At 40.2% G+C, this 17,969-nt stretch overlaps 3 protein-coding genes across 9 annotated transcripts; 2 read left to right on the forward strand and 1 right to left on the reverse strand.

The window, feature by feature from the left end:
* Positions 1–273: 273 nt before the first annotated feature.
* Positions 274–3,936, forward strand: LOC135614638 (small ribosomal subunit protein eS6-like). The gene is made up of 6 exons (XM_065112194.1): positions 274–377; positions 484–548; positions 2,482–2,539; positions 2,626–2,734; positions 2,816–3,088; positions 3,500–3,936. The coding sequence occupies exons 1-6, from the start codon at positions 372–374 to the stop codon at positions 3,736–3,738; spliced, it is 750 nt and encodes a 249-aa protein (XP_064968266.1). The 5' UTR covers positions 274–371; the 3' UTR covers positions 3,739–3,936.
* Positions 3,937–4,599: 663 nt separating this feature from the next.
* Positions 4,600–12,320, forward strand: LOC135614639 (polyadenylate-binding protein 3-like). 6 transcript variants are annotated; one of them, XR_010487616.1, is made up of 7 exons: positions 4,607–4,780; positions 4,867–4,999; positions 7,164–7,234; positions 11,407–11,598; positions 11,665–11,792; positions 11,904–12,014; positions 12,155–12,320. XR_010487616.1 is itself a non-coding variant. In XM_065112201.1 (6 exons), exons 1-6 carry the CDS (start codon positions 4,679–4,681, stop codon positions 11,950–11,952), a joined length of 669 nt encoding a protein of 222 aa, XP_064968273.1. In that variant the 5' UTR covers positions 4,600–4,678; the 3' UTR covers positions 11,953–12,143. The 6 variants fall into 6 exon arrangements, 5 of the variants coding, with proteins under 5 accessions (XP_064968273.1, XP_064968275.1, XP_064968272.1 ...); XM_065112201.1 differs by lacking the exon at positions 12,155–12,320 and having other exon boundaries at positions 4,600–4,780; positions 4,873–4,999; positions 11,904–12,143; XM_065112203.1 differs by lacking the exon at positions 12,155–12,320 and having other exon boundaries at positions 4,602–4,780; positions 4,873–4,975; positions 11,904–12,143.
* Positions 12,321–13,261: 941 nt separating this feature from the next.
* On the reverse strand, positions 13,262–17,441 carry LOC103987455 (uncharacterized). 2 transcript variants are annotated; one of them, XM_009405767.3, is made up of 5 exons: positions 17,272–17,441; positions 16,076–16,505; positions 14,784–15,987; positions 14,536–14,682; positions 13,262–13,973 (listed from the first exon to the last, which is right to left on the reverse strand). In XM_009405767.3, exons 2-5 carry the CDS (start codon positions 16,127–16,129, stop codon positions 13,453–13,455), a joined length of 1,926 nt encoding a protein of 641 aa, XP_009404042.2. In that variant the 5' UTR covers positions 16,130–16,505; positions 17,272–17,441; the 3' UTR covers positions 13,262–13,452. The 2 variants fall into 2 exon arrangements, with proteins under 2 accessions (XP_009404042.2, XP_009404043.2); XM_009405768.3 differs by lacking the exon at positions 17,272–17,441 and adding an exon at positions 16,586–16,775.
* Between the last annotated feature and the right edge of the window lie 528 nt (positions 17,442–17,969).

Raw genomic sequence — 17,969 nt, forward strand, 5'->3', positions numbered from 1 at the left:
AGAGATTTGGGACAGCTAAGAAGGGAGGATGGTGGGAGGCAACGGTGCACCGAAGACGGTTTTACCTATATATCCCTCTAAGAGTCTTAAACTAACACATTTGCCCCATTACGGTTCGGTTCGATTTATTTGGTTCGGTCTACCGGACTAGCCGAAGAACGTGGCTCGAAGGGATCGAAACGATCAAACGGTGGTGAGGCGCAGGAACGAACGGTCGGGATCCGAGGATGCTGGTTGCGCTCGCCTTCGATCGTCGTATAAAAAAGCAGGCAATACCGAGAGAAAACCTAAAGGCGGAGTCGTTTCGATAAGGCGGTCCGTGCTCCTCTCTCGCGCTTGCTTCGTGGAGCCCGGCGAGTCTTTGAACCAAGATGAAGGTACTTACCCAAACAGGCTGATGCGTTCGTGAGATCTCTTTTCTTTGATTGTTCGTTATGGAGCTCCCGATGAGTTTGATTGTTGGTTTTGGTGTTATTGTTGCAGTTCAATATTGCTAATCCGACCACTGGGTGCCAGAAGAAGCTTGAAATTGATGACGACCAGAAGCTGTAAGCGGCTGTGGATTCTGTTCTACGTTTTCTTTGTAGATCCGAATTATTTCTGTCCTTATCATTTTTATCCTGTATCGCTAGTGCATTTTCTTCATCTTTGACGCCGCTAAACATCAACTGTCTTCGTTCTAGAAGAACTTGGTGCTAGTGTACTTGGAACTCCGCTAGTGCTACCATCTTTCTTACTCGATTAGCTAAAATAAATGGTCGTCGAAGAACTTGTTGTTAGATTGTTCGGACCATGATCATTCTTACAATCTCATTCGTGAGGAGTCGGTGTTGAATTTGGTTATCTGAACTAGTATTACTTCGAAATCAGTGCAACTTTTAGTTTACTGTGCAACTATCAGGTTCGTCTCTGTAAAGTGACTAATAGATTACAAATGATTTTAGTCAAGAAGACTTTAGTCTCCTAATAGCTATAAGGAAGTCGTGATTAGTAGTCTTATTGTTCGTTGTAAACAAGAAAGTTTGATGCTTACAACTGTTTTAATTAAAGGTCATAAAAATGTGGTATACACATTAATCATATGCTGTTCGTGGGTGCATTATCATCTCAGACAAAACTGTGTATCCGTCGAACTAGCAATAGGCATTCTATTTGATTTCATTTTTCCCTGCAAATTCACTTAGCTGTTATTATTACTAGTAGCTACATGTGGGTGTGAAATTTATTCTGGAATTCCTATAGATTTCAAATGGTGCTGCTTATACTGTTTATCCTTTATCCTGCAGCTTTTTATTTTATTTTGCTTTATGTTTTTTTCCCTTTCGTAAGCAGCATTTTCCTTTTGATTTGCCTTGTTCAGTGAGTCACCTATTTCTGTTTTTACTTGTAGCACTTAGTCTACAATTGAGACATTACAGCTTGTTGTAGGATATGGTTTTCAAGATGATGGCACAATGCCTGACTTCTTCCAAAATGTTATGATTGGTAGAAATTGATTGTTTGATTATCTTTTGATTCAAACAACTGTTGATTGTTCTGTGGTGAGGAGTTGACTTATAATGATTGACCTATCTCATTTCTGAGGTAGATCAGTCGATTCGGAACTAATTTTACCTTAAAACATAGCCTCAGGTCACACTGTCCTGGAAATCATCAATCCTGGTTGGATTATATTTGAATATAGATGTTGAAATAGCATTAGAGAATCCATTTGAGGCAAGATGAAGAAGGAATGGCACCAACAAGATATAATATCTGGAGGTAATTACATATTTCAGGTTACTGGAACTTATGTTGTGAAGGTGGATATTTGCAGGGTGACATTGGACAACTGAGTAATCTATGCAGTTGAATACTTTTTTATGCAGTAGCTACAAGCACTAGTAGCCTTTTAAAGATCAATTTCATTATAACACGAAGTAAACGGTTGATGTCTTGTCCTCTTGTTTGATGGTTAAGTTGGCGACTAAAGTCATTTGAAGACCTGTGCTTGTCTTGGTGGATGGTTCATAGTGTAGAGATTGCTATGTGGTAACCTTGGTGTCATGTGTTCAAATGTAGAAAGAAATTTCTGCATTTGCATGGGCAAAGCTCAATACACCTGGTACAAACAGCCTCTACACTTGCAGTACTTAGCAGTGCCATTTTGTATCCTCATTACTGTTTGATCAATTACTCTCTCAGCATATTGAGAAAGGGAAAGCTGGAGTTATCTATTGACATAATAGTTTTCTGTCACCTGTCTCTTGATTTACACTAGTAAAGCAATTAAACTTTACTTGCTATAATATGTGCAGCATGGACAAGAACCCTGAAATCTCTCTTAGCTTTTTTGCACTTTTTTCCAGTTTTTGTCTAGCTCATTTTTGACATTTTTAATTGTTAACCAGCAGTTGGAAATCATTTTAAGTCAAGTATTTAGGGTTGTTGTAGCTTTTTTTGCAATGATAATGTACTGAGCTTTCATAATCTGGTTTGTAGTCGTGCATTTTTTGACAAAAGGATCTCTCAGGAAGTTAGTGGAGATGCTCTTGGGGAGGTATGATTCAGCAACATTTTTAGCAGTTAACATATTTGGAAGATTGCGATATCAAAAAATGTAAACGATGTGCCATTTTCATCCAGGAGTTCAAAGGTTATGTTTTCAAGATCATGGGAGGTTGTGACAAACAAGGTTTCCCCATGAAGCAGGGAGTGCTAACTCCTGGTCGTGTCCGTCTGCTGCTTCACAGGGGTATTGATATTTTGTTGTGGTTTATGCAATCACTTGGAATTCTTCTTTAGATGATTTCGTAATTTTGGTTAATTTGTTAAGGTACACCTTGCTTCCGTGGCTATGGAAGGCGTAACGGAGAGCGTAGGAGGAAGTCAGTTCGTGGTTGCATTGTTAGCCCTGATCTCTCCGTTCTGAACTTAGTTATTGTCAAGAAGGGTGAGAATGATCTTCCAGGATTGACCGACATTGAGAAGCCGAGAATGAGGGGACCCAAGAGGGCCTCCAAAATTCGCAAGCTATTCAACCTTTCAAAGGAGGATGATGTTCGCAAGTATGTCAATACGTACCGCCGAACATTCACAACAAAATCAGGTGCAGTTTTATTTTACCATATTTTATTGCCTTTTGACAATACACCTTTTTCATTGTTATTACCTCAAGAGTTACTAAACTAGCTATTTAAAAAATTAAGGTGCTGGTGTGTCTACTAGATTTGCATTTGACCTCCTCCAGGACTTGAATCCAGTGCATGCTTCTGCTACCATTTCTTGTTGGAGCTTTTAGTGTTGGTGGACTATATATAGTGCACGAAGTTGGGGAGATTTGTTAGCTTTGCAATTTCTTTTGCATACAGTTAACAACCATCTGTTGTGATGTTATTTGGAAGTGGGTTGCTTTTAAGTTACTGCAACATGCATTTGATGGCTAGTCTTTTTCCCTCTCCAAGAGATGCTTTTCCGATGTGGAAGTTGTCTTGTTTCATGTTTGATACATTCTTTGTAGGCAAGAAGTGCAGCAAGGCACCAAAGATTCAGAGGCTTGTGACTCCCTTGACCTTGCAGAGGAAGCGCTCCAGGATCGCAGAGAAGAAGAAGAGGATTGCTAAGGCCAAGTCTGAAGCTGCTGAGTACCAGAAGCTGCTTGCTACCAGGCTCAAGGAGCAGAGGGAGCGCAGGAGTGAGAGCTTGGCCAAGAGGAGGTCCAAGCTTTCTGCCGCCTCCAAGCCATCCATTGCAGCCTAGACTATTGCTTTTTAAGCAGGGAACAAGCTCAAGTATTTTTTTGCTTCAGTATTTGTGATAAACACAGGCTGATCTCTTTGTTTCTTTGATGTTGATGCGGATTTCGCCCACATTTTTCTGCATGATTTTGCAATCTGCCTGTTAGATTGTATTGGACTGGAATTTAATTGGCAATGTGATGGAGTAGAGTTGAAAACTTGTGCCAGGTCAAATGCTCGAGATGGCTTTAGAAGACAATACTGGTCCTAAGTGGATTTTGAAATGTGAGAGATAAACATTTTTTGTTTGATTATTTCTTTTCATCAATATTTTCGTTGATGTGGCGTACTTGTCTGGCATTGCAGGTTGGCGTATGCAGATTCGCCATCGTTTTTTCCTCTCCAAAATTTCGGAATTTTGCGTCTCTCTTACTTTAAATAAGTCAAACTTATGGTTCATTATCTTCGCATTGCGACCCGCAGAAGGGGTGATAGAACTCGTTTTTTATCCAAATGCATCTTTTACAATGCTTGGCCTTATCAAGCATGATGTTCACGAGTAGTTGCTGCCATGGAGCGAGCTTCAAGTCGATCTTCATTAGTTATAATACGATCGTCAGAGGAAACGGAGTAATTTATCACCATTAATGTACTCTCTGTAACAAATATATCGTAATACTACATTTATGCCAACAAATTGGTGATCGTGTCCGACGACATCCGATACTCGCAACGTAACGGCCAATACAAAAATATAACACTTGTCATTACGACCGATATATCTCGCAGCGACCATTATGCAAGCAACGAGAACCCATAGGAACTTATCACGACCGATATATCATCCCAGCGGCCGTTATGCGAGCATCGAGAATCATAGGAGTCTGTATGCGGATACGGCTGCCTATAAAAGGCGACGAGGAGACTGCGCAAGCGCAATGAGGGACTGAAGGGACGAAGAGATGGAGGAAGAGGAGCACGAGGTCTATGGAGGCGAGATACCCGACGAGGCTGACATGGACGCCGACGTAGACATCGGCCGCTCCGACGAGGACGCTGCTAAGGTCATTACCTCTTCGATCCTCCTCCCACTCTTAGAAATCCCCTGAAATCCTAACCCTAATCCCCTATTATTGTCGATTTCGATTAGTTGCAGGAACTCGACGAGATGAAGAAGCGGCTCAAGGAGATGGAGGAGGAGGCCGCCGCTCTCCGGGAGATTCAGGCCAAGGTTGAGAAGGAGATGGGCGCCGCCCAAGGTCCGATCTCCTCTCCGTCGCTAGGTTTCGCCCCATCTTCTCGGTGCTTTTGGGTTTGATGTATCGTTGATGAGATGTTATATCCACATTTCAGTGAAGTTAGAGGGTCTTCGGTTACGTAATTAAATTTATTAATTCTGCAATTGAGCAACTATTTATGTGATTGTAATAGTGAAGTGCTGCTGGTTTAAACATAGTTGTGATCCAGTCACAGAGACTCACTTGAGTGATAGTGGCAATTACTTTGTGGGACAGTGATTTGATATTAACATTTAAGGTATCATGGCTTCCTTCGAGTTTAGGGCACTCATGTTTCACACAGGGTTCATCTACCGAGCCATGCTGCCCAGTATGAGCGGTATGTACCAGTCCGACAGAAGCCTCAGTACGTGGATCACCCTCTATCGGGTAGTACCATAACTTGATCCCCTATCGAGTGATACCAAAACCTAACCCCTTATCGGGCATTACGGTGTCTATACCGAGTGGTAACAATTGAAATCTGATCATTACCAACCAATGCGGTAATGATCGAAATTTGATTGTTACCGACCTGTACTGGTTGGTAACGATCTGAGTGCGATTGTTATCGATCAAGGGGAAGATTGTAGGCATCAGTCATATTGTTGGAAAGAATTGAGTTAAGCGACGAAACATCTTCTCAATTGCATTCAACAACCTGCTCAATTTAGTGACATGGTAGCGACATGGACAGTAGTGTCTCAACCGATGATGGCAGCGATACCGGGAGTCGATGGTCCCGTCTATATAATTTGAGAATGGTACATGGATCAAGTAGTATTTTACATATGTCACCAAAGATTTAGATAATAGAACTCGATAAGGTGCTTATTAAGTTTATACACGAAAGAGGAAGGGGAAGACAATGGATGATTTTGAGTACATGCTACAGAGCCTACACGACATAGACACAAAGCAAATCTCATCGTATTTATAGCCATCGTATCATGGAAAATCTTATGACCAACAAAAGTATGAGGATAGTTGGTCGTACTTCTCCGACCAATAGTACGGTGATCGACCTTATGATATAGAACAACATATCAGCGGCGAAAGTTGGGGCTCTCCCCTCACCGCCCCCATGGGGATGGTCTACAGGGTTCATAACTACTCTTATTGCAGGACGCTTTCCTAGCTAACACTTAGATCGAAGTTTTGATATTTTTTATTCTCCGTACCAATATATACCACAATCGTACTTGTCTTGGGAGGCCTCGGGCATGTGTGATTCACGACAATCAGATTACGATTATCACTACATTGATGCATCAATGACACACGATATATCAGTATACTATATCGTGGGATCAATTGTAGGATTGGGTCCGACAAACATGTCAAATTGATATACGAATACATAGGATCGAGGACCTCGATCCATTGCCTGTGGAGTCTTGTTGTCCTTTTTGGTGATAGAACTAGGTATATTCATCGATCGATTATTTGATTCATTTGAATTTTAAAGTTTAAGTTTTTTTTAAATCTAACAATTCAAATCATTTCATTTCTTTATAGATAATTCAATATTAACAAAAGGATGGTTTGGAATGTACTACAAAATTACTCCTCAAAGCTCAAAATAAATGTGTCATTATTCTTTCCTAATTTAGATTTTTTTGATAAATTTATACAAAATTTATATTTATTTTCAACTTAAAAACCTTAATCTAACATTTTTTTTTCAGATATTTTTGGAGCTATTTTTGATTCTTTTTGGTGTACCGTTGGTACGTCTCGGTACATACCATACTGATTATTGGTTGGTACATCGGTGCATATCGAAATTATAAATCTTGATTTCACATAAATAATTTTCTAAAATAATATTTTATCATGTCTCCAATAACTTTAAAATAATGAACCCTAAATTATCTTACCATAGTAAATGCTTAAACTCAAGTTAGTAGTAGTAAGGCCGTCGGGTTTTTTATGCGACTTCATACCAATATTTGTTTGCAGAGAAACCATTTATAAGTATTTAGCCTTTTATTGTCTTTTATGGTGGTTATACACTAATGTTTTATAGGTATTTAGCCTTTTATTGTCTTTTATGGTGGTTGTACACTAATGTTTTATTTTTCGTTAAAGTTGATGTTTTTAGTTTTATGTTCACATATGACTAAATTCCAAATAAGTATATAATCAAGTTTCATCTTGTTATGTGTAGACCCTGCAGGTTCGGCAGCAACACAAGCAAGCAAGGAGGAGGTTGATGCTCGTTCTGTATTTGTTGGCAATGTGAGTTTCATTATTTTACTCTTTTGCAGCTATATTGAACAGATCTAAATTCATGCCAACTTTTAGTGTGGCTTAGTATTTCATAGCTCCAGGTATCAGTATGATAACCCTGTGAATAAGATCTGTAAGCCAATGGTTTTGTGATACTCTTATATAATGATTGCACATGTATAACATATAATCCTGGTATTCTCAAAATGGCTCTTGTAAGTTTCTCTTCCTCTGTGGCATTTCCGAATGTTCCACTTGGTTAAGAGGACAGGATTTTTTGTACTTTTGAAATCTCCTTCTGGCATTTCTGAATATGATATAATAGTTGATGAAACAAGATTTTGTGTGCTTCTTTCAGAGTGCTTTTAGTTTCGCCATGCTGGCTTTACATTGTTTCTTAGTTCTCTACAGTTCAGCTACCAGGAAGGAACGTTACCGATGAGATATTCAATCTAACATTTCATTTTTTTTCTAACAGCTATAAATGTGTGACCTTGTGGCTCTTGGCACAAGTTGGTCCTTTTGAAATCGATAGTTCTTCTTTGGAGATGAATCAAAAATACCTTATTTTCGATGATATCTAAATTGTTCCACTTTATCAGCATTCCATATTTTTATTTTTGCTCCTACCCAACCAAATAGGTAAACCACATGGCAGATCAAATCTGGAATGCACGGCGATTATTCCTTTGTTTCTTGTTCTAGCTAATTGCATATGCTTACATTTGGCATTCAACACCATACATTACTTTGAACATAATGCCTATTCAATCTGTTGACTTCTTTGCATGATCCCATATCAAGTAGAAGGAAACAATTCTTTACTTTTTTGGTCAGTTGACATCTTTTTTTTATTGATCGAGACATATCTGTCTCTACTTCTCAAGCACTGGGAAAAATCTTAACAGAATGTCTAATAATGGCCGCAGGTACACTCCTCCCATAGCGAGTTCTCTGTTACCCAGAATAGTGGGGTGCTGGGAAGTTCTGATTTACAATAAGCTTCTAGTTGAAAGAAATGAGGGGAAAAAAATCTTTTTTTATGTTATAATCAATAAAAAGAGTCACCAGAAAGAAGATAAAAAATGCTTGGGAGAGAACTCAGAGAAGAAAATCATAGGCCAAAAAAATTGAAAAAAAAATGCATAGTGGAAAAGGGGAGAAGGTAAATAAGAAAAAAAAGCGTGCTATGTGCAATTCTATGGATTTTTTAATAGGAAAAGGAAGAATGGAGGTTAAAATATAGATATTTGGCACGGAGAAGTCTGAATGAAAGATTGAATGACTTGGTGATTTGAAGTTAGGCAATGGGACAGGTGGTATGAAGTTCATTATACTAGTGGCATGATGAAACCCCATTGTGGACATGCAACTAGAGATGCTGAAGGCTGCTTATTCTTGGTGTTGGAGTTGGAAGAGCTTTGGATTTTATGTTGCTTAGTATTCAATGGTGAGAGGTCCAAATTCTTGATTACTTGCTTGTGGCCTTATTTTATACTATTTTGGTTCACATCTTGTGACCTCTGGATTATACTGATAGATAGCATTCTCTGTTGATAGGTTCTTGTTCTCTTGTTTGTGTACTTGTCTTCTACTACTACTGTCCTCATCTCATTAACTTACACCTGCCTTTGATAATTTTTTTCCATTTTAACTTATACTTAATCTTGTCATAAGGTTTAATATTGTATGATTTTTAAATAGTACAAGCTGTACTTAAAGAGGTTGAAAACTAGTGAATCTATAACATATTTGTCAACCGTTTTTCAGACCTATTCCTTCTTATTTCTAGTTGATATTATTTCAATTCCTATTATATTTGTAATCATTAAGTGATTCTCAGCATTTGGGTTTCTTGAAAGGGATTTTTTTTTTTTTAATTTTGTTTTGAATTTGCTCTTGTTTCTGGTTGCTATTAGCCTAGATGCCATCTTTTTTCTTGATTACCTTCTTGCATTCAGTAGCAAATAAACCATAATGTGTCATTTTTTAATTTTGTTGAGCTAACATCATCATGTAGCATACTTGATAGACTGCTGATATTGGCATACTTGACATGTAGCTATCTTTGATTGGCGGCTGAGATTGTTAAAGATATTTTTGAATGTTATATGGTTACATGGTTCCTCTTCCATGGAAAAAGGTGTCCCACAATGTCATTGCTTTCCTCTTGACAGTAGCCATATTGTCTAAGAATATTGATGGCTATGTGATTATTTTTTAACATTTATGGACTACATCTCTCCCTATAGGGAGAATGAAATTAACTGATTGTGGTACTATATTACATGACAAAATGACTTTGAAATGGGCTCCCAGTTCTCATAGCAGGGTTAAGATCAGCTAGATGTTCTGCACCCTCTCACCTTCTTTTTGACTACTAATTTCATGGTGAATGTTGAAAAGCTCATGTTTACTGTCCAGAAGAGGAATGTATCTACTTTTCTGAATTGTCTTCTCACAAACTTAACACTGGTGGAAAAAGAGGATCAAGGAGGACAAATGCAAAAAGCTACAATGTCGTACTTGAATATGGGAGATTGGTTGAAGGAAATGATGTCTAAGGATAAATTATATCATTTTGGGGCACAAGCCTAATGCCAGATAGAGCAATGCAGCAGCATTTTTCCCCTCTGTGAATGGGTTGCATTAGAAGCTTCACTGGAGTTAAAAACTGATATCTGAGAGTTTATGCATGGTATTGATGATGAAGGCAATGATAATCAAGATTGTTACAGTTAAAGATAATATCATGTGTCTAATGGTACACACTTGTTCTCCATCAAGTATGAATAGAATCTAGAAGAGAATAGAGGGAACAGAGGAAAGGAGAAGGGTGTTTGTATGTGCTCCGATGTAGGACTTTAGGCTTCCCATTCTCCAAGTCACCAAGTCCAAATCGGTTATATAAAGTCATCGTGAAATGTAGTATAGAAGTGACTTTCATCAGGATTGTGATCACCAAACTAATCCAAGTTGGCCACCTACACAGTTCCACTTTTCACTCAACACTAGACATGCTATAAACTTTACAACTAGGACAAATATACTATCAACAACACCTGGAGTAATCTTCCATGTGAAGTGCAATTATTTTTTTGTTAGTACATGACAGATCATGGTTAATTAATATAAATTAGCTGTTAAATAAGATGTGCATGGTTGTCATGAAGCTTCTGCATAACTTGAAAGTGCCCAGTATTTTCAAATAATATACATGACGGTGATACTTTATGGCTCAATTATTGTGTGTACTAATGCCAAAGGGGAATAGACCCCAGTCATATGGAGCTTAGTAATAGAAAGCGTTTGGTAAGAGATCTCTAGTTCAATGTGGAGAAAAACTTGTTGCTCATGAATTTGTGAGATGAAGACTATTAAAGTTTGTTATGATGATGTTCAGTGAGGAGTGGAAGTTTCCAGAAGAACATGTAGGAAGAATATATAGACTATGTAAGTTGTCTTCGAGGAGGCATGAGTTCCCTGGCACACAACGAATCCAACATTATTTGACTGGATCAGGGATAAGATAGTGCAAGAACTTTTTTAGCAGTCTTTGGTGATAGAGTTCAATCTTATTGGAATTCCTGAACCTCATGACCCTTGTAGTTTGGTCTTTCTTTCTCATGTAAGCCTTTCTGCTGTAAACTAGTAATTTATTCTCTTAGGAGTTTCTTATCACTGGTTCCTAGTTAAAACAGTAATTTTTTTTTATCATATGAATAAAAACGTGGGAAATTGGTAGGCTAAAAATCCTTCAGAAAAACATTAACTTTGGGTTAATGCATTGTTTTATTTGAGACTGTGGATGTATAAGTGGACACGCTGAGGTAATCTTTTATGAGAGTAGATTACCATCTTGAGACTACCTTAGTTAATCCTTGAAATTTCCTGTATATATCAATCAAAACTTGAGTAAAGAAATAATGACTGTCATATCTGTTTATGAGTGCAAAATGGCCTGCTTTTTAAAGTACTCTGGTTAACGGTTATATGGAGAACACCTCATCTTTGAAGCTTTGGTAGAACTTTATTGTTTTTATTATTTTGAAGTTTAGATACACGAAGAAGTTTCATGTTCTTATTGTTTTGGTTATTTATCATGAGAATAGTGGTTTCGATGAGGATCAAGTCTTTTTCTCTCCACATTCTTATAAGCAATGAATGGTATCAAACTGCAGGTGGATTATGCTTGCACACCTGAAGAAGTACAGCAGCATTTCCAATCATGTGGGACGGTTAACAGGGTTACCATCCTGACAGACAAATTTGGTCAGCCGAAGGGTTTTGCCTATGTTGAATTTCTGGAGCTCGAGGCTGTTCAGGATGCTCTTCAGTTGAATGAATCTGAACTGCATGGTCGCCAAATCAAAGTATGTTTAGACTCAAATCTTCTTCTTCTTCTTCTTCTTTTAAATTAAAGGGATGCCTCTTCGCAGGTTGCTGCTAAACGTACTAATGTTCCAGGAATGAAGCAATTCCATCCAAGGCGGTTCAATCCCTACATGGGATACCCATATAGGAGGCCCTACATGCCACCATACTTTGCCTCCCCTTATGGATTTGGGTTGGTGCTCCATTTTTCCTCTTTGCCTGCATTCTTTATTGCTACAGAGGTTCTTCCAAAGACTTGACACCTGTATAAACTAATGGCTGAACTTGTTGAATGTTTTTACAGGAAGGTGCCTAGATTCAGAAGGCCAATGCGCTTTAGGCCTTATTACTGATCAGTTGCGAGCCTTGTTAGCTAGTATGCCATTGGTGCAACCGTTATGGGAACATCGCTGAGGTTTGTTGCAGTTTGGAATTTAATGGGTGAAAAAGAAAATCCTACCTATACACCCGAGACCAAAGACTGCATCAAGAGATTTCCATTGTCACTCTCACTTTTTATAGCTTGATTGCTGGTTATATTTTACCTTCCTGCAGCCAGTTTGCTTTATGATGGATAACATGTGCTGCTTTCGACGAGTCCCCAACCGCTGAGCCTTTGGATTAGTCGTACGGCTTGAAGGGTTACTTGAGATGGCGGGGTTAGTGTTTTGCTTTTATACATGTTTCCACTGCAGTATGGAATCATGATTACTCACGCCTATGTCACGTCTCTTGTGTCCGTGAATGCATGCTTCCTGTGCCGGCTCGTGGGTTGATGACATGATTCGAGTATCTTGACAACAAGAGGGCGAAAGGAGAAGTCCAGCAGTGAGGCTTTGAAGTCTGCATCGTTAACCCGGCGCATCTTGGATTTGTCCTAAGGATAGAAAGTAGAACGTAGTACGTCCAACCATGCTTTTCTACTCGAGGGGTTCATGAGTTATTTCGCACGTATTAACAGAGTATAATCAACGAGTATTGCGATGGAAGTAAGTCCGGTTCTGGTATAAGGTCGGTTGCATAAAAAATCAGCCGGGACCCAATAACCCAGTTGGTTCGAAAAGGATGAGAAGAATAAAACTGGAAAAGAACAAGAACAAGAGCTGAAGAGATTGGAACGAAAAAGGAATTAGGCAAATCAGAAGTAGATGAAGAACGAAAATATAAATAAATGTTTTATTAGATCTAGAGCCACTAATTTCTTCGGCAAACTAGTGAAACTAAGTATGACAGGGTCGATCATCAACTAGGTTCTGGAGATATGCAAGTCTTTGGATTCCATCGACACAGATGAGCCAAACCTGATTCCATTGGTATGAGGGTGGTCGATGAATCTCTCGATCATCTCACGAATGAGAAGATTGGAACGAAGATAGGAATAAGGCAAAACAGAAGTAGATGAAGAACGAAAATATAAATAAATGTTTTATTAGATCTAGAGCCACTAATTTCTTCGGCAAACTAGTGAAACAAAGTATGACAGGGTCGATCATCAACTCCGTTCTGGAGAGATGCAAGTCTTTGGATTCCATCACAAAGATGAGCCAAACCTGATTCCATTGGTATGAGGTGGTCGATGAATCTCTCAATCATCTCACGAAAGATAAGACTTTGCTCAGGCTTGATCACGACACAGACAATGAGAAAACAGAAGAGAACAGGTAATCCATCTTAAGGTTTCTAATCAATCAGCCACTTATTTCTGCTGATGCTCTCAGCCGATTGTCTTAAATTACCCACATATCATAAAATGATCTCAAACTTAGTACATCCTATAACCCGATCTTGATGGAAGTTGAATCATATCACCTCATCAGACAAACTGAATTCAGATAATCTTCTACTTAACACCCCTATTTCTTTGTAGAGATTGAGTGCTGACGGCTCTTTGATCTCTGTCTGCTTCTCTTCTGTTCGCTGCCACCGCTACCCACTCCCCGGTGGCTGCTTCCCTCCCCAGTCCTGCTCCTGGCTAAAGAGATTGGCAACTGGCTTGCTCGTCTTGTTAGCTTTCGTCGCGAGCTCCACCCATTGTTCCCTAGTGCAGCCTTGGCGACGCCGTCGGTGGCCGCCTCCCTTCCCCTCTGGGACTTGATGGACTGCTTGTTCAGATAGATAAGCTGAGGCAGGAAGCTGCTGATGGCTTTTCGAAGCTGCTCTTCACCGTTGTTGCTCTGAATTGGGTTCCCAAGCAGGTTAAGAGCCAAGAGGGATTTGTAGTTGGCGACGAGCTGCCCCAAGGCCTTTGTTGTAATTATCTTGTTGAAACTCAAGTCAAGAACTGTGAGCTTCAGGAGCCTGTGGAGCCCCTCGACGTAGCTGATCCTATTCCCGGCTACATACAGCTCTTTGATGAGAGTGCAATTTGACAGTCCTGTAATATTTATGCGTTATCACTTTTTGTAATCATCATGCTTTCAACAACAATATCAAGTTGAAAATCCATATGATTTTGGAAGCTACATTAATCTAATACTTTTCAGCAGTTCAGTAATTCAAGTCACATTGCCTAGAAATACGATTTGCAGATTGTCCACAGATATACTCGATCACAACGAAGTTACTTTATCAATTGGATCTCCATAGCTAAACAAATCAAACATTTACTTCAGAGGACATTATTGTCATGAAATCTATGATCTAAAAATCATAAATAACTCTCACTGAAAAAAAGGGATACCAACTTCTGAATGACACAAGTGAACAATTAACACTTCAAATCTCCTTGGTATTATTTACTTCCAATTATGGATCCACCTGAAGTGACTTGAATTATTCCTTCCAACAATAGATGACCCGAAATGCATATTTGTTTGGTTAGATAGAAGTGCTTTCCTCGTGGAAACTAACATGAAGCCAAATCAACACTACTGTAGCTATTAAGAATGTTGGAACCATGTTCAACAACTAAAGCAACAAGGATAGGTATTGCTTACCATGGCCAATGCGTGAGATTCTGTTGTAGCTGAGATTAAGAACTCGCAGCCTCATTAGTTCTCTGAGTCCCTCAATTATTGCAATCTTGTTCTTAGACAAATCGAGTGTATGAAGATTCTTAGGGAGCGATCCTGAAGAAATGTGAACTGCAGCAAAAGCAATAGGCCATGTGCATAGATAAGTTTAAGAGGCAGTCATCATATAAGAAATCATATTCCAATTGAGTACCGAGGATGTTGGTTCATACCTATTGAGTTTCCAGATAAATTAACAGACCGGAGACTGTAGAAAGCCGAAATTGCTGGTATAACTCTCAAGCCCAGACCGGCGATGTGAGCCACAGGGGAAAAGGAACATAGTGATTGGATAATGTTGTTGGTCTGTATAACCTTCCCAACTGCATGCCGGACATTGTGAGATTGCTTTGTTCCTGAGGTTTCCCCAGCCTCATGACAAGTTGCATATGACACTACCTCTTCTGCTGCTTCACCATTGTCGGTTGGGCAGAATGGACCACCCTCGAGACTGTGAACCCAAGCAGTAACTCTATCTAACAAGGAAGATTCTGCAGAAAAAGCAATCCACTGATTCTGAGGCCACAAGTCAGCGTTACTTCTAATCTCTGGTCGCTCCATGTCTGACTCGTTCTTCGTCTCAAAACAAGGGTTTGGTTTTAGTGTATCTGAGCAATAACCAACATTGTTTTTCGATGTATCATCGATGGCAATCTTCTGCGACACTGAAACCCAAGGCTTGTGACAATTCCTATGGCTAAAGAGAAAAAGCTTCCACCAAAGTTTCGTACTCCTCGATGGAAGCACTTGGCACGAAGATCTCTTATTTAGCAAAGCCTTGTCTGCGCTGACTGAGGTCATTACTGACAATGGGCTGCCAGGAATGTCCTCGGTTGCTTCACCACCAAGATTACCCCATGTGTTATAGACCTCGTCAGAGGAATTGGACTTGGTAGGTGACCTAGTCAATTTACCAACTCTCATGGTCTCAATGTTTGAGCATGAGCGCTTCAGCACAGGTGATCCCCAGAACATTGACTTCTGCCCCATTCCGGGATCACTAACATGCCCATTGTGTATGCTCACTTCCGGAGTGATCACATCAAATTTCTCCAACTTGTCCTCCAACCCATCATTGATCAATTCTTGATCCCAACCTTTGGAAACGATGTCGTCTTTCTCCACTGCTAAGGCTTGGAGATCAAAGTCAGAGAAGTCTCTCTTCATAGATAAATCGTCATCATGCTCATCACTTCCCTCATATGATGCCTCGGTTAGCACTGATTTGTCATCCACCGCCACTTTTGCATTCTTTGCAAAGCTTTCTCCCAGAGTTACTTCTGTTACAGCATTCTCGATGGATCGGTCATCAAATTCCTCAGGATTAACTCTTAGGTCCCCGTTGCCATTGAGATTTTTAGCAACCTTGAACGACTCCTAGGAGCAATGGTAGTCAATAGGTATAGTCAGCATCAATTAGAACAGTAGAGAATAAAAAACAAAAGCCCGAAAACGTGACTCTTACCTTCGACTTCTTCTTTGTAGCAAAAAGAAAAGAGAAGCAACTGATTTTTGCCATCTTTCTCGATACTGAATTGATCTCAGAAGACCACAAAGTCAGACAATCCTAATAAAATTCCCTTGTAGTTGCCAGACCGGCTACCAAAACTTATAGTAGCCAGCAAAGACCTTCCGCACAAAGTTACATGAAGATGTTCTCTATCGCAGGGATTAGCCGTTGTCGAAAGGAGATCCTTTCAGCACGCGACAAAGAAGGCCAACAAGTAGAACAGTGGAGATTGGAGTCGAGCAGAGAGGCAAGAGCGCATCCTCCTGATCCCACACCTTTCTCAAGGTGCAAGGAGATGGTACCTCAGGGACGGCCAGAGTGATCTAAGAACACCTTCGATGTCAGTTGTGGTCCGTTTCGAATCCCTCAATGGTCGATGACAACCCTGAGATGTAATGGAAAGCAGAAAGTTAGATCTCGTAGAGCCCAAACAGCATACAATCCAATAGAGGAAAAAAACGCAACTTGTGCTTCTCCCATGGTTCCTTTCCAGGTCCAGAGGAGACAACAACACAACCAGAGATGTGGCACCAACAAGAAGTTACAGAGAAGACAAAAAAGATTCCCCCGTTCGATCGGGTAAAGAGTTTAGGGGAAGAAAGAGGGATCTGAACACAAGAAAACCCTAGAAAAGGAAGATTTGTTTCCCCTACCGATCCAAAACTATCAGAAAGATCACTATTTACCTACTGCAACGTATTGTTTCCCCAATATTACGAAAACCAAAGCGATGAATGAGCACAAAAGATGGTAGTACTATTTCGAATAAGAATAGATTCCGATAAAACAAACAAAGAATCGATCCAGAATCCAATGTAAATAAAAATCGTTTCTTTCTCTAATCCCGAAATGACACGGAACGAGGAAGAAACGCCTTCCTTTCTGATGCCTTCGCCACGAACAGAACTCGATAAAAGAAGTCTTTCTTGAAAGAAAGATCACGACAACCGGGAATCAAAGAAGAAAGAATCCAACCTCCTTTCGTTTCTACTCTGAAACAGAGGACAACAAAGAAGTGGAACCACCATAACTCGTAAGAATCCCCACCTTTAGCCTTTCCCTCCCCTCCTCACCGACTCAAACTACTGGAATCAAGAGAAACCCGAAGAAGACAATGTTTCAAATGGTTTCCGCGGGGGAAAAGATGGTACCTGAGGAAGCCACCGAGAACTCCGCCGGATTCGCACGAACGACGCCGTAGAGAGATCAGAGAGAGGAGGTAGCTTGGGGACGAAGGGGGGAGAGCGGTGGCAGCGGAGCTTGGGAGAGAAGGGTTTGGGTCGATGGGAACGTGGTGGCAGCGGATAGATATAGGCGGGCGGGCGGGTGGGCGGCCAAGTGCCGCCGCTGGCTGCGGAAGCTGTAGACGCGCAGGAAACGTGTGCGGTTGAGTCGGTGGCTCCACGGACTTACCGCTTCTGAACCGGACCGACTCTGGTCGAGCTTATATACGTCTCAGTAAATTTGGCCCAATTCCTACACGAAATACAATTATACTGCGGTCACATTCCTTATCATCATCAACAACAACAACAACAATAATAATAATAATGTGATAAATATTTAGATTATTTGGAATCTACCACATTACGATCTTACAGCTGTCAAACTCTTCTCTTTCAAGGTTGACAATCTCGAGGAAGCTGCGGCTGTTTAGGAAATGGTGGCTCTGATAGAGAGAGAATTCTCAGTTGCCTTCTCTCTCTCTCTCTCTCTCTCTCTCTCTGTCTCTCTCCTTGTCTCCTTTGGCTGCTGCTGCTGCTGCAGCATTTGGATCTCAGCGTGCATCTCCTTTCTCTCTCTCTCTCTCTGTCTCCTTTGGCTGCTGCTGCAGCATTTGGATCTCAGC

Source organism: Musa acuminata, chromosome BXJ2-6, assembly GCF_036884655.1.
Source record: "Musa acuminata AAA Group cultivar baxijiao chromosome BXJ2-6, Cavendish_Baxijiao_AAA, whole genome shotgun sequence".
NCBI classification, from domain to species: Eukaryota; Viridiplantae; Streptophyta; class Magnoliopsida; order Zingiberales; family Musaceae; genus Musa; species Musa acuminata.

What these genes read in the sequence shown, in the direction of transcription:
- LOC135614638 (XM_065112194.1), top strand. An exon ending in ATTGATGACGACCAGAAGCT is followed by an intron (nt 549 to 2,481) that starts GTAAGCGGCTGT and finishes TCTGGTTTGTAG; the next exon opens with TCGTGCATTTTTTGACAAAA. An exon ending in GTGGAGATGCTCTTGGGGAG is followed by an intron (nt 2,540 to 2,625) that starts GTATGATTCAGC and finishes ATTTTCATCCAG; the next exon opens with GAGTTCAAAGGTTATGTTTT.
- LOC103987455 (XM_009405767.3), bottom strand. Translation starts at nt 16,129, where the DNA reads ATGGCAAAAATCAGTTGCTTCTCTTTTCTTTTTGCTACAAAGAAGAAG. An exon ending in CTACAAAGAAGAAGTCGAAG is followed by an intron (nt 15,988 to 16,075) that starts GTAAGAGTCACG and finishes CATTGCTCCTAG; the next exon opens with GAGTCGTTCAAGGTTGCTAA. An exon ending in AATCTCACGCATTGGCCATG is followed by an intron (nt 13,974 to 14,535) that starts GTAAGCAATACC and finishes TAAATATTACAG; the next exon opens with GACTGTCAAATTGCACTCTC.
- LOC135614639 (XM_065112200.1), top strand. Translation starts at nt 4,679, where the DNA reads ATGGAGGAAGAGGAGCACGAGGTCTATGGAGGCGAGATACCCGACGAG. An exon ending in CCGACGAGGACGCTGCTAAG is followed by an intron (nt 4,781 to 4,866) that starts GTCATTACCTCT and finishes GATTTCGATTAG; the next exon opens with TTGCAGGAACTCGACGAGAT. An exon ending in GTTCTGTATTTGTTGGCAAT is followed by an intron (nt 7,235 to 11,406) that starts GTGAGTTTCATT and finishes ATCAAACTGCAG; the next exon opens with GTGGATTATGCTTGCACACC.